Consider the following 15,286-nt stretch of genomic DNA (forward strand, 5'->3'; position numbering starts at 1 on the left):
TATACAAGATAGAGAAATCCCTCAAAATTATATTCTATTTAGATATTATTACTTACACACGACGCCTGCTGAATCTGTAAAATATAGACGGTTTGTCCTGTCATAATATAATGATCTAGGGGGTTGGGTGGCCGAATGGTTAGCGCGTGTCATTGAGTCATATGGCGTGGTTTCGATTCCTCGGTTGTACGTGACAACATATGGTGACAAGGAGTAGGGTCGCCAGTCCAACTTCGTTGGGTTTCTCCGGGTCCTCAGGTTTCCACCTATTTCTAAAGATCCCTACGCGCAAGCGTATTATTGAAATAAAATTGGACCATAAGTTAGTCCCGAAATGACCTAGTTTGTGTCTAGTGGACGTTAAACCCCATCTTTCTCTCTCCCTCTCCTGTTTAGACAAAATGTCTGATTTGCTAGTCAAATACAAAAAATACTAGTTGAGGATATACATATAAGACGAAACGAAATTTAGGTAAGCCTCGGGGGAAAGATTGATATTTTTAAAAAAATTGAGAATCTTCAATCATTTATTGCTTTGCCTAGCGCAATTACAAGAATTTTCAATCAAATTTTTTTCAAAAATCCCAACTTTGTTTCACCTGCTTACCTAAATTTCGTTTCGTCTTATATGGCCGAGTTACGTAAATTTGTACGTTACCCTATATTTAGATTTCAATGGCGTCTGCCAAGCCGTTTAGCAAAAGGGAACGTATTTTTACACCTATATTTAGCTGACACGTGACATAAACAAGATAGACAACGAACATAAAACATGTTGATAAAATTATATAATCAGTTCTGTTTGATACATTGACGAAGACAAGACATGGAACAAAAACTATTAACTCTTTTATCGATTGTTAGCATAGTTCTCCAGGATGGTAGTTATGCAGACTTTCCATTTAACAATCCTTCATTACCATGGGATCAAAGAGTTGATGATTTAGTAGGAAGGCTGACTCTTGATGAAATTAAATTACAGATGAGTAAAGGTGGGGCTGGTCCAATAGCAGGCCCTGCCCCAGCCATTCCACGTCTTGGGATTGGGCCATATTCATGGAATACAGAGTGTCTTAGAGGAGACGTTTCGTCTGGAAATGCCACAGCGTTTCCCCAAGCCATTGGACTTGCTGCTTCCTTCAGGTTCGTTACTGTATTTGAGGGTCCACATATCTGAACGTGATTAACTATAGTCAGCACATCTTTGAATGTAAATCGCACTTCTACTTGCACGTTGGAAATAGAACACAACAAGATAAACGCATGGCCATTTATAACGAGCGGGCGTGGACTCAGAGGGTGAGGCCCAGGGGCCCCTAAATAGCATAGTTTGAGAGCCCTTTTTAGTCTTGAACTAAAGTTGTTGGTCAATTATAAGCACCATTTACACTTAGTTTCTCGCGCCTGGGGGGGACAGAACCCCAAGAGTGGGGACCCCTCACGGGGTCAGTCTCCTCCCCTCTCCCAGCCCATCTCTTATGAGATCCATGCCTCCCTGGCCAGCCTCCTGGCTCGAGGCAATAAATATCATGTCCATAAATCACGTCGGAATCTCCAGAGCCAGAGGTATCTGTATTGGAAATTATGAAATCTAACAGAAGGAAGTCAAACTTTTTTTTGATGAGAAGCACTATTGAGGGTTTTCATCGCAATTAAAGCAACTCTTAGACTGTACTTAGGAACAAGGAAAAGACCTATATTTATTGTATAGAATATAGATTCTAAATAATTAATGGACAAAATTGTAATTTTAGACTAACACATGGCTTGTCAAATTTACGGGAGCCACGGTAGCTAGGTGGTTAAGACGCTGGCTCGCTAGCCTGGAGGTCGGATGTTCGATTCCTGCATTGGCCGAGAAAGTTCATCTGGATTTTCCGACGTGGTTTCCCCCTTGTCAGTGGTGCAGAACGGAGGGCCTGACAAGGACAGCTGTCTAGTTATTCGGATGAAACGAAAACCCGAGGTCCTGTGTATACATTGGAATGCACGTAAAAGATCCCTTGGCAGTTGGAATTCGATATAAGAGTAGGCGATAGTGCCGCTGCCCGGACAAAATTTCCCTCATAGCACACTGTATGGCGTACGCCCGTCTTCATTAGCCCAGTATAGGAGCAGAACAGTAGGACGTTAAACCCCATTTCATTTCATTTCATTTGTCAAATTTACAAAATATGGATGTTATGTTTTTAGGAAACTAATATATAGGCCCACATATCTGCGTAAATTTACCATATTTTGGGGTGTCATATCAAGTATTCAAGATTACTGCCATATCAAGTATTCAAAATTACTGCAAAATTTCACGGAATAAGCTGCCTAACCATTAAAACTTATGACTATGCTTTGGTTAGTTGGGAAATATTCAGAATCTGATTTAGACGTCTTTTATTTCAGTAAAGATCTGATCTATCGTGTTGCTGAAGCTACAGGTATAGAAGTTAGAGCTAAATATAATGATTATAGTAAAAATAAGATATATGGTGATCATAAAGGTGTTAGTTGTTTTAGTCCTGTTATAAATATAGTCAGAGATCCCAGATGGGGTCGAACACAGGTAAATATAATAGCCAATAGACTGATATTCTTTTTCTTATGTAAAACACCCCATACCACTTCTCATTAATTTGGTGAATTAACATAGTTTTATTCTGGGTCCGCCTCGAGGCCTTACGCCCGGTGCCTGTTCCTGTAATATCCTGATTATCAAACCGTACCAATTCATCATTATAACGTCATTATAATTCAAGACTAAATAGGGCACCTAAACTACGCGAAAATTGTGACTGCATTAGGGACCCCAAAGTCTACCATACTCGGAGGTTCCTTCACAGCCCATTGTTGGTTTTATTCCTTCTGACCACGACCCTCCTTAAAATACTGTTGGTAGACGTATAATCGTTGCCTGGCAGTGCTGGAGTATTTGTAGTATGCACCAACAAGATTTAAACTCGAGACTGATTATGCAGTTTTAATAATTCAGCCAATTCGAGTGTTTTTGTCTCAGCTACACATTTTTAATCAAATATTCATGCATGGCAAAAGAAGATACCCCGTTTCAATATTTGATGTTTTTTTTTTTCTATCTTTTGTAAGTTTAAAGCGATCATTTACCTAGGTTAGAAATATGACCTTGGAGACAACAGTATATAATCAGGCGAGAGAGTAAGACAGATGATAGGTTAATATTTGTATATAATATTTAAAAGAAATAAGCTATCAAGATGCACGTGATCAAAGTTCAATGTAAACTAGATTTTCTTATTCTTATCAAAATATCCCATAAATGGTCCTCAATTTTGTTCCTAGGTCTTTTTTTCGACATAAACAACAGAGAGAGAGAGAGAGAGAGAGAGAGAGAGAGAGAGATGGGGTTTTACGTCCACTCGACACAAACTAGGTCATTTCGGGACTAACATATGGTTTAATTTTATTTCAATAATTCGCTTGCGCGTAGGGGTGTTTAGCAGTGGGACGAAACCGGAGGACCCGGAGAAAACCCACGAGGTTGGACAGGCGACCCTACTCCTTGTTACGTACAACCGGGGATTCGAAACCATGCCAGTTGACTCAATGTCAGGCCTGATGATACAACGCGCAGCGCGCACGTGCTAACCATTCAGCCATCCACCCCCACCCCCTACCTAAACAACAATTTTACCACAGCATACTATGAAAATACACCCAATTCTTTGTGCTAAAAAAATGACTAAAACAATATTCAACAATACATATTTTAGATGTATTCACCATGATCAGTATATAATTGTTGTTCATATTGTTTACAATTGAGTGAAACTTCTGACAAATACGAAAGTTTCTATGAGAAATTGAATAAACTACTAAATAGAATTAAGCTGACTTATATAAATGAAATGAAATGAAATGAAATGGGGTTTAACGTCCTACTGTTCTGCTCCTAGCCTGGGCCAATGAAGACGGGCATACGCCATACAGTGTGCTTTGAGGGAAATTTTGCAGCGGCACTATCGCCTACTCTTATATCGAATTTCAACTGCCAAGGGATCTTTTACGTGTTCGCCAATGTGTACACGGGACCTCGGTTTTTCGTCCCATCCGAACGATTAGACAGCTGTCCTTGTCAGGCCCTCTATCCTGCATCACTGACAACTGCACAGCAGTGTAGTGACAGTGTGTGTGCATAATAACACAAGGTTTTTTTTTCCATGTAAAATAATGTTAAATACAGTGTAAATAATATTTATGTTCTCATCTTGTAAAGATAATGATTTTGCTGGGAATAAATCTAGTTTAACCCCCCCCAAAAAACCGAAAAAAAATAAAAATAAACAACCTATAATTGTTTTTAATAGTTGCTGGGAATAAATCTAGTTTAACCCCACCCCCACCCCCAGCCAAAAAAAAAAAACCCGAAAAAGAAATAAATAAATAAACAACCTATAATTGTTTTTAATAGTTGGACTTATTTCTTATTTATTGAATAGAATTTTTGCTGATACAAATGTTTATCACAGATGACACTTTTCTATTATAGAAAATATATCTCAAGTTTTCTCTGAAATCCTGCTCTATTACTTTATGATTATATGTATTTTATTATAGGAAACTTATGGGGAAGATCCTTATTTAAGTGGTGTATTAGCTTCATATTTTGTAAAAGGTTTACAGGGGAATGATGCAAGATATATCAGAGCTAATGCTGGATGTAAACATTTTGATGTTCATGGAGGTCCTGAAAATATTCCTGTAACAAGATTTACCTTTAATGCCCAGGTAACTGCAGTGATACTTGATTAGCGAATGGCCATATTTTAGTACAGGTAGTTCATAATTCATTGCTAAACCCTTACTAACTTAACAGAATAACCCATATTATTATTATTATTATTATTATTTTCTGCCCTATGATTTTGCTTATAATCAGGTATCAGATAGAGATTGGAGGACGACATTTTTACCCCAGTTTAAAGCGTGTGTTAAAGCTGGTACATATAATTTGATGTGTAGTTACAATAGGTGAGTGACATTTTATAGAGGATTATCTTGGTTGACGCCATCATTCAAATAACGTATAATCGAAGAAATGTAGGCGAAAATTCCAAAACCTGGACAAATCCGGTTATAGCAAACTAACTGGGGGTGATCTAAAGTACAAATAAGCCCGGCCACAAAGATCATGGTGGTTATATTTTTATGATCGTCGACTTAGAACTGTAGCCAAAGCGGTGACTTACGATTACTTCATGAAAGAGATTAATAAATAAAAGAAACGACGGAAATTAATTTGAAATTGTGTTTTTCTATTTTAGAATAAATGGAGTACCATCATGTGCTAACAAGAAACTATTAACAGATATATTAAGAAATGAATGGAATTTTACTGGTTATATTATAAGTGATGAAGAAGCTATTGAAAATATCATTAAAACCCATTATTATTTTAACAATAGTGTTGACACGGTAGCAGCCTGTGTAAATGCAGGCTGTAATTTAGAACTTTCTGCCAATGAAGTGGATCCAGTTTACTTTTCAATGGGTGAGTTTTAATATATACATTATGATATCCAAGTCCCATTCAGATGATCACACATTCAGAACATATTTGTATGATGATGTTCATAGGACAAATGTATGATCGTTTGGATTGTTTTCCCAACTATAAGTTGTGCCATGTGCAATTTTTCCTTTTCGTGATTAAATTTCAATGTTTGATTTCTATTTATGAAAGTTCGTATAACACAATGTCCACCACACGTAATACATATGTTGTAATATATTTCAAATTAAAACCCACTAACCTATTTCATTTATAGAGGAGGCTATACAACAGGGTAAACTAACAGAAGATATGGTTAGAAGTAGAGTTAAACCATTATTTTATACCAGAATGCGGCTTGGTGAATTTGATCCACCTTCCATGAACCCCTATACCAAGTTAGATTTATCAGTTGTACAAAGTAAAGCCCACCAAGCTTTAGCCCTGGAGGCAGCTATTAAATCTTTTGTTCTACTTAAAAATGATAAAGACTTTTTACCCAGAAAAACATTTAATACCGTTGCTGTGAGTATATATTGTAAAACGGAAACCCATAATCACGTGCCAACTGCAATATTGTGAAAGTTGGATCTCTGAAAGGAATATCAGTCCCAACATTTAGCGTCATCTACAGACCATATAAAAACATCAGTGTATAACCTTTGGATGCCGGGAGATGTTACCGATATGCTAACAATTGTTTACATTTGTCGTTAAGTGTCTGTTCAAAGTTATGAGTGGTTTAATAATTTTTCTTTTATTTGTTTTCTGAATTTTTACAATTATGGCCATTGGGGGTTAAGAAAACATAACAATTACAATTCGTGAGTCGAGGATTAATTGGCATAAAAACGCATAGGCTTTTGTTTTAATTTTGGGTTCATTCCCGCTCACAAAGTTCTATGTCCACTTTCACTAGTAGAATTCCTAGATCTGGTGTCATGTGATCTTGTGCCGAATGGTCGAAAAGGAAAATAGTATTGCTGGAATTCCAAGTCATCTTAAGGCGCTTAGAATAATGTCCGACAATGAAATCTTGGATCTATTAGAAAGGTATTGATTGTTAGGTACCTTGAAACGGCTCAATGTTTTTGTCGAAACCCTGTTTGATATAGTACTAGTTAATCCTCATTCAAACATGTATTGTATGTAAATGTAAAATGTACACAGTTGATGGAGATGGAACTAGTTGAAACCAAGACCCAATTTGCATTGCCTGCATACGTTATGTAACGTTACCCCTTTCGGTGCCGGACGTCGAGAGTTCTCAACACGGGTTATTTCCATTTGAATGCCAGACGTCGAGAGGCAGTACGTTTAGTTCCCAGTACCGCTAATAGGTAGCTGACTCTCATTTTGCCTTTTACTTCCGTTTTCTTTAAGAATTTGTGCAAATTGGCATGAAACGGGGTCAATAACGTTGTTTTCGTACTAAAAAATCGTGATATTTATGAAAAACACCCCTTTTAAAACTAAATGATTCAGACCTTCTTTGGGCATAAAGTTCTATCTCCTTGTGCCTGACAAATTCACAAGATTTTGTAAACCACAAAGTCCTATCTCCATATATCGTATTTTAGTTAGACCAAATTGTATCACACTGCATCGAGAAGAACCACACACTCGGCTAGCTTCTTTTGTTGATTGCTTGAACAACTGTGAACATTTGGTAAAAATTCATAGAATTTCAAAATACAGTGATGCAAACCTTCACACCCATTTTTCTTAATTCAACAAAAAGTGGACATAGAACCAGTTAATCCTCAGCCCACGAATTGGTAAACCATTCCTGGTTGCAATTACAATTGGTAAACCATCCCTGGCTGCACCAATTGCTACATTTTTAATCATTGGAGCTTGATGCAAATTTTTCCATTTCATTTTGAATAATAGGTTGTGGGTCCAATGGCTAATAACATACAACAATTGTTTGGTGATTATTCTCCTGATGTTAATCCAGCCTTGACCAAAACACCGCTACAGGCTTTTCAACAAGTTGCGTCTTCTATACAATACGGGGCTGGATGTCAGGATAACAGATGTAAACAGTATTCTAGTACAGAAATACAACAAGCTGTTAAAGGTGTAGATGAAGTTTATGTCTTCCTTGGAACAGGTACACATTTTTATACATCCACATTTTATATGGGAGTATATTGTTATTGCTGTTATTATCGGAACAATCATGCAATATCGAGCTTTGAAATTTCAAACAGAAATTCCCATTTGGTCTGAACTAACATGGTTTAAAAACGATAATAAATTACAGGAATTTATGTAGAATGTTTCCGTGAAGTGAGATAGAAATGATGTTGTTTTTATAATCTTGGTTTACAGGACAAGAAGTTGAGAGTGAGGGGAATGACAGACCAAATCTGGAACTACCAGGAATGCAAAAACAACTTCTTCTAGATACTATACACTATGGTAAACATGATTATTTTGTAGCTCTTTAAAATGCTTATTTGTAAGCATCACGAGCTCCTGGAATACTTGTCAAAATGATCTCTTTGATATGTAGGCGAGAGTGAAACAGAACTCGATTAAAAGTATAAGCCATCCGTGGACGGACCAGAGTGAACGTGCCATTTTTGTTTTGTACACACCAAAATATGTAATACATTTATTATAATACACCCTTACGGTAAATTAGCGGATGGCTCTTAACATAATTTCTTAATAGATTCATTTCTATTCGATTCTTACAGCTCATAGGATCCCGTTAGTCACAGCCCAAAAGAATGCGATTAATTTATATATATACTGTATAAGTTTGAAAGATTAAATATTAAACTACCAAGTGACAGTGGGTATCATCCAGGCATTTAAAAACTTAAAATATTCAGGATAACATAGTTACTTACAGTTTATCCTTGTGAAATATCCTGTTATTTTTGGTTCATTTAATACCATTTTAGAAGACAGTTTAATACTGAGATACTTTTATTTCACTTACAGCTAATGGTGCGCCTGTTGTAGTGGTATTGTTTAATGCTGGCCCACTAAACATTAGTTTTATTGATAAAATAACTCAGGTACCAGCTATTATAGCTTGTTTCTTCCCAGCTCAAGCTACAGGAGATGCTCTTATAGATATCCTATTAAATAGAAACGGCGCTGTACCTTCAGCTAGACTACCAATAACATGGCCAATGGCCATAGAACAGGTATGTTACCAAATATATTATATACAGTAATTGTTCTATACCACCAGCTTATCCAGAACAGTTATGTTTCATCAAAGAAATTGAAATTAGTAAGGACGCTTATAGGTTACAAACTATGACAGAGCAGAATCTAATTGTTACATATTTATATCCAAAAATATTACCGCAACCGTAACGCTGCACTGCTGTTTCATGTTAAACGACGAAAAGATAAAAGGTATGCCGACAAAAATTGATATCAACACTGTTTCAATAACATTTGAACATTTTAAAGTACTTTTTCGCTCATCTGGGGAGCTCGTCAAAAATATTGTCATATATATTAATACCATCTATAACAAGGTATACCATGAAAGATAGAACGTATACAAATATAACGTATAGATATTGATACATATAATAAACTATATTATCATGATTGATAGAAGAACATATACAAATTGATAACATCTATAACAAAGTATACCATGATTGATAGAACGTATACACATGTAACGTATAGATATTGATACATATAATAAACTATATTATCATGATTGATAGAAGAACATATACAAATTGATAACATCTATAACAAAGTATACCATGATTGGTAGAACGTATATAAATGGAAATTGATACCATCTATAACAAAGTATACCATAATGGATAGAACGTATATACAAATTGAACGTATAGATATTAATACCATCTATAACATAGTATACCATGATTGGTAGAACGTATAAAAATGGAACGTTTAGATATTGATACCATCTATAACACAGTAGGCCATGATGGATAGAAAGCATACGCATGGAACGTATAGATATTAATACAAAGTATACCAAGATTGAAAGACCGTAGACAAATGGAACGTATGGATATTAATACTGTCTATAACAAAGTTTACCATGATTGATAGAACTGATACAAATGAAGCGTATAGATACTGATAATATCTAAAAGAAATTATACCATGATTGATAGAACGGATAACTATAGGCACCGCCTATTTAAATTATGATAGAATTATTGATATGTAATTATTACAGATACCAACCATTATAGATATTTTATTATTACAGACACCACCTATCACAAATTATACCATGGTTGGTAGAACGTACAGATATTTTATTATTACAGGTACCACCTATTACAAATTATACCATGGTTGGTAGAACGTACAGATATTTTATTATTACAGGTACCATCTACCATAGTTGGTAGAACTTATGTTATATATTTTATTATAACAGGTACCACCTATTACAAATTATACCATGGTTGGTAGAACTTATAGATATTTTATTATTACAGGTACCACCTATTACAAATTATACCATGGTTGGTAGAACTTACAGATATTTTAATGGTGTACCTCTCTATCCATTTGGATACGGCTTGTCATATACTAGATTTAGTTACAGTAATCTAAAAATACCAACAAGTATTATGGCAGGAATGGACTTAACTGGGTCTGTTGATATATCAAATATTGGTAGCATGGCTGCTGAAGAAGTAAGTAAAATATATACTTATTGGAAGACTGAACACTAATTATGTCTAATATGCATTTTTACCTGCCGAAATATGTTCAACATTTTCTCGGAAAGTGCTGTAACTCTTTAAATAATTCGGGAAATATGCTGATAAAGAAAGATTCTAATATGATGTTAACTGATTTAACTTTGCACTTTTCACACAAACTATAGTAACATAAACCTTATAATGAACAGTGTAATAGTAGGTGGGCTTACAGGTAGATGTACAAAAGTATCTTGTGTTCCTATGTGTACCAGGTGTTTCCAAAAATGACCCACAATCACCCTTAAACATTCAGGAGCACGAATTCGTGGAATTTTCAATAAAAGAAGCAATGTTAGATGCTTTTAAAGTAATACCCCTACTCTGTAGCGAAAGCCACAACCACTGTAATAGGGTACTTATGTTGGACAGATACAATATGGACATGGTTGCGATAACAATAAGACTCAAATGTACTTCATCACCATGGCGTAAAGTCATATAATTTTAAGTGCATCTCTAAAAAAAAATACATCAATCGAATTATTTTGAAACAATTATACATGAACATTTTTTTTTATTACGTCAGGTTTACCAAATTTACATTAGGTGGATGCAACCATCTGTTACAGTACCTCAAATTCAATTGGCTGATTTTAATAGAGTAGCTGTAGGCGTTGGTCAGACGGTTACAGTTAATTTTACAATAAAGGCTGAAAGTATGGCTGTATGGATAGATTCTAATAGAGGTTGGGTGATAGAACAAGGTATATTTAATATTGTTCGTTTTACTTTTTTTAGAACATGTTTTTGATGCGTATTAATCGAATGATCAGGGATTTTGCTATCATATTTGTGCAGTATCGGGTAACTGAAACCAACTGGCAGATAGAAAACTACTCTATAGATGCGTAATAAGACGTTGTGAATACATTAAATGTGTAGTGAAGAAAATCAGAACCCTAAAGAAGAAACGAAATAGAGATATTATTTTATTAAAATCTGGGGCGGGCTTTTTCAGTGGTGGTTTTGATTTTATTTCTTTTTAGCAGTGTTTTGACCTATTTTACAGTCCTGGCACAATGTATCTTTCAGGTTATATGAGTTTATATGCTGGTGGTAAACAACCTTTTCAGAGAGGAGCAAACGGATACCAAGAACTTGTTGCAACATTCCTTATTAAACAGTCTAGATTTATCGGAAAATATTAAATTAGATGTTATCAAAATGTAAATTCCACACAGCAGTAATAAAGATTAATCCATATTATATTTTCGTATTTGTTATGTCTGTTACATTTTATAATTTGTTATTGTTTTTGCACTGTATGAATAAACTTGTAATAATATAGGCCTTGTTTAAATTAAGAAGTATTCATAATACGCTTTGCAGCAACCTCATTTTACCACAGAAACGGTGGTGATACCGACGGATTTTGCAGTCACACTTCTATACAAGATAGAGAAATCCCTCAAAATTATATTCTATTTTGATATTATTACTTACACACGACGCCTGCTGAATCTGTAAAATATAGACGGTTTGTCCTGTCATAATATAATGATCTAGGGGGTTGGATGGCCGAATGGTTAGCGTGTGTCATTGAGTCAACTGGTGTGGTTTCGATTCCTCGGTTGTACGTGACAAGGAGTAGGGTCGCCAGTCCAACTTCGTGGGTTTTCTCCGGGTCCTCCGGTTTCCACCTACTTCTAAGTTAGCCCCGAAATGACCTAATTTGTGTCTAGTGGACTTTAAACCCCATCTTTCTCCCTCTCTCTCTCTCTCCTGTTTAGACAAAATGTCTGCTTTGCTAGTCAAATACAAAAAATACTAGTTGAGGATGTACATATAAGACGAAACGAAATTTAAGTAAGCCTGGGGGGGAAAATTGAAATCTTATGAATATTATGATTTAAAAATACCATTTGAAAATGTAACGCGATTAACCTCCAAGACGAACCTTCTTGAAACATACACTGCGTAAACGTTAAGTTCACTGATGGGATTGTGAATAGTGCAAATGACAAGTTTAAAAAATGTGCGAACTTTAAATTTTTGCATGAATGAATAATGGTATTTTATAATGGTATTTATAATGAAAGATATATAAATCGCCACCATGCTTTTTCTGTGTCCTTTTAAAGTCTTGCACAGATTAGTTCATAAAATGTCACGTGACTAGGGTGAAATTTTTAAGATATAGTACACCTATTAGCATTGTATTCTATAAGAACAAATCGATATAAACAACATGGCACATAAGATTAGACTGTGGATTATATTAGTTATAATCATCTCTGAAAGCTATGCAGACTACCCGTTCAACAACCCGGCATTACCATGGAATCAGAGAGTTGATGATTTGGTTGCCAGACTTACTATTGATGAAATTCAGATACAGATGAGTAAAGGAGGAGCTGGTCCAAAAGCTGGGCCAGCTCCAGCTATTCCACGTCTTGGGATCCATCCTTATTCCTGGAATACGGAATGTCTTCGAGGGATTTTTAGGGAAAATTCTACATCTTTTCCCCAAGCTATTGGCTTGGCCGCTTCATTTAGGTAAGACTCGAAAATATTTTGTATCTCTATATTCCTATTATAGCAGATTAAGCATATTAAGTCCAAGCCACAGAACCTTCTGATATACGGAAACTCTATGAGTCTAATCTAGACACATCCTGATTTTTCAGTCCTGATCTGATCTATCGTGTTGCTGAAGCTACAAGTATAGAAGTTAGAGCTAAATATAATGATTATAATAGAAGAAAGATATATGGTGATCATAAAGGCGTTAGTTGTTTTAGTCCTGTTATAAATATAGTTAGAGATCCAAGATGGGGTCGACTGCAGGTGAGTTAATTAGGTGTCTATAAAAGGAACTGTTCAAGGTGCGCGTTCAACATACTAGTACTGGTTATCGACTTTTCCATGACACAGTTTTGCGTGTCTAAATTGTATGTTTCTTTATCTACACTCTGATAAGAACAGTATGTTCTTGATAATGAATAAATCCGATTGTAAGTTCCATTTTGAAATTGTACAGTATGATTACACGCATTTAAAAAATCCTGACTTGCCCTGTGTACTGTATGATTACATATATTTAAAAATCCTTACCTGCTCTGTGTACTATTACATATATTTAAAAATCCTGACTTTCTCTGTGTACTGTACGTTTATTTTAAAATCCTGATTTTCTCTGTGTACTGTATGATTGCATGTATTTTGAAATCCTACTCTGTGCACTATATGATTACATGTATTTTATTATAGGAAACTTATGGAGAAGATCCTTATTTAAGTGGTGTATTAGCTTCATATTTTGTAAAAGGTTTACAGGGAAATGATACAAGATATATCAGAGCTAATGCTGGATGTAAACATTTTGATGTTCATGGAGGTCCTGAAAATATTCCTGTATCAAGATTTTCTTTTAATGCTCAGGTAACTGCAGTAATCCTTAATATTAGCAAACGTCTGCTGTCTAACATGCTTTCAAATATGTTCTTTGAATTAAATTCGGTTGCAATTACTATACTGTCTTAACCCGAACCGAATATCAGTTGAATCGATGGCCAAGATTGACATACATGATCTAAACACATTTTTTATGAATGGTGGACATAAATGTTTCAGGTATCAGAAAGAGACTGGAGGACGACATTTTTACCCCAGTTTAAAGCTTGTGTAGATGCTGGTACATATAGTTTAATGTGCAGTTTTAATAGGTAAGATGCATTAAGCTTAATTCAATAGGTATAATACATTAATACATTAGGTATGATATATTAAGCTTAGTTTTAATAAAGAAATATAATACAATTGTAACAGGTTTTCTCAAAGAAGTAAAATTCAATAAATTCATAATATTCGTAAAACAAGTTTTACATAGGTTCGGCTTGTTCCCCAATTCCATTTATAAAATCACTAGAGTAACAAGTACGAGTGTCCTATGGACCAGTCATCACGGCCATCTTGGAATTGTCCAAGGAACACGCGTGCCAAGTTTCATGTCGATCGTACTGGAATTGGTGGAGCCTTGGGCTTTTTGCGAAGAACGTCACCACCATGAAGACGAACAACAACAAGAAGCTCCTAGTCCAAAATATCGTTTACAAGACAAAAGTCTGAATGATTCTTATAGAAGAGGTTCGTTTTATTAGATAATCCTTTATATTTCAGTATCAATGGGATACCAGCATGTGCTAACAAGAAACTATTGACAGATATATTAAGAAATGAGTGGAATTTTACTGGCTATGTTGTAAGTGATCAGAATGGTATAGAGAGAATTATGACTGAACACCATTATCTAAATAATAGTGTTGATACAGTTGCTGCTGCTGTTAATGCTGGGTGTAGTTTAGAAATTTCAGGCAATAATCCACATCCAAGTTATCTATACATGAGTGAGTATGATACGGCTATTATCTTATATATAAATATACTATATTTACCACTGGACGGGCGCAAGTGCCTACAGTTATGAGTTCTCCACAGTAATTCACCATGGTTTAAACCACAAACCATTTTCTTAAACTTTCCCAAATTTGTAACGTGACATGCAATGGCTTAGGCACATTTTTGGACTGCATTAATGTGATATGTCAGAGGTAAAATATTGATACTCCGTGGTATTTTACCTTAACGGCTAGCAACAAGCGATTTAAGGTTGATTGCAACTACAATGACTATGATAATTCTAGAATTAAAATGTATTAGAACTTTCTTCTTTAAAGATATATTATGGGAGATTAGATAAAGAGCTGACAGTTCTCACTATAATAGTTAAAAACTAAATAATGTAAAGGGAATTTACTGAAAATTTCAGTTAGATTGATCCATTCTGAACCGAGAATTTAACGATTGAATTTTAAACCTAGCCTCGATCATCATTACTATAGTCGGCACGATAATAAAACATATCCAGTTTTTGATTTAATCATGAATAAGCGTTAAGCAGCAGATCCGATTCAAATCCAGTAAATATCACAGGCTAGCGATGACACCGAGAGTTGATTATGGCTTGGATAAGTTAATTAATGTCTAATTAATAATTTAGATAACATTTCAGGTCTGAAGAAAGACCTGC

At 35.2% G+C, this 15,286-nt stretch overlaps 1 protein-coding gene across 1 annotated transcript; it reads left to right on the forward strand.

Moving 5' to 3' along the window:
* Nucleotides 1-685: 685 nt before the first annotated feature.
* On the forward strand, nucleotides 686-14,683 carry LOC130010908 (xylan 1,4-beta-xylosidase-like). The gene is made up of 5 exons (XM_056099118.1): nucleotides 686-1,143; nucleotides 2,398-2,557; nucleotides 13,468-13,638; nucleotides 13,831-13,922; nucleotides 14,377-14,683. The coding sequence occupies exons 1-5, from the start codon at nucleotides 827-829 to the stop codon at nucleotides 14,681-14,683; spliced, it is 1,047 nt and encodes a 348-aa protein (XP_055955093.1). The 5' UTR covers nucleotides 686-826.
* The last annotated feature ends 603 nt before the right edge of the window (nucleotides 14,684-15,286 follow it).

This window comes from Patella vulgata, chromosome 2 (assembly GCF_932274485.2).
Source record: "Patella vulgata chromosome 2, xgPatVulg1.2, whole genome shotgun sequence".
Lineage (NCBI taxonomy): Eukaryota > Metazoa > Mollusca > Gastropoda > Patellidae > Patella > Patella vulgata.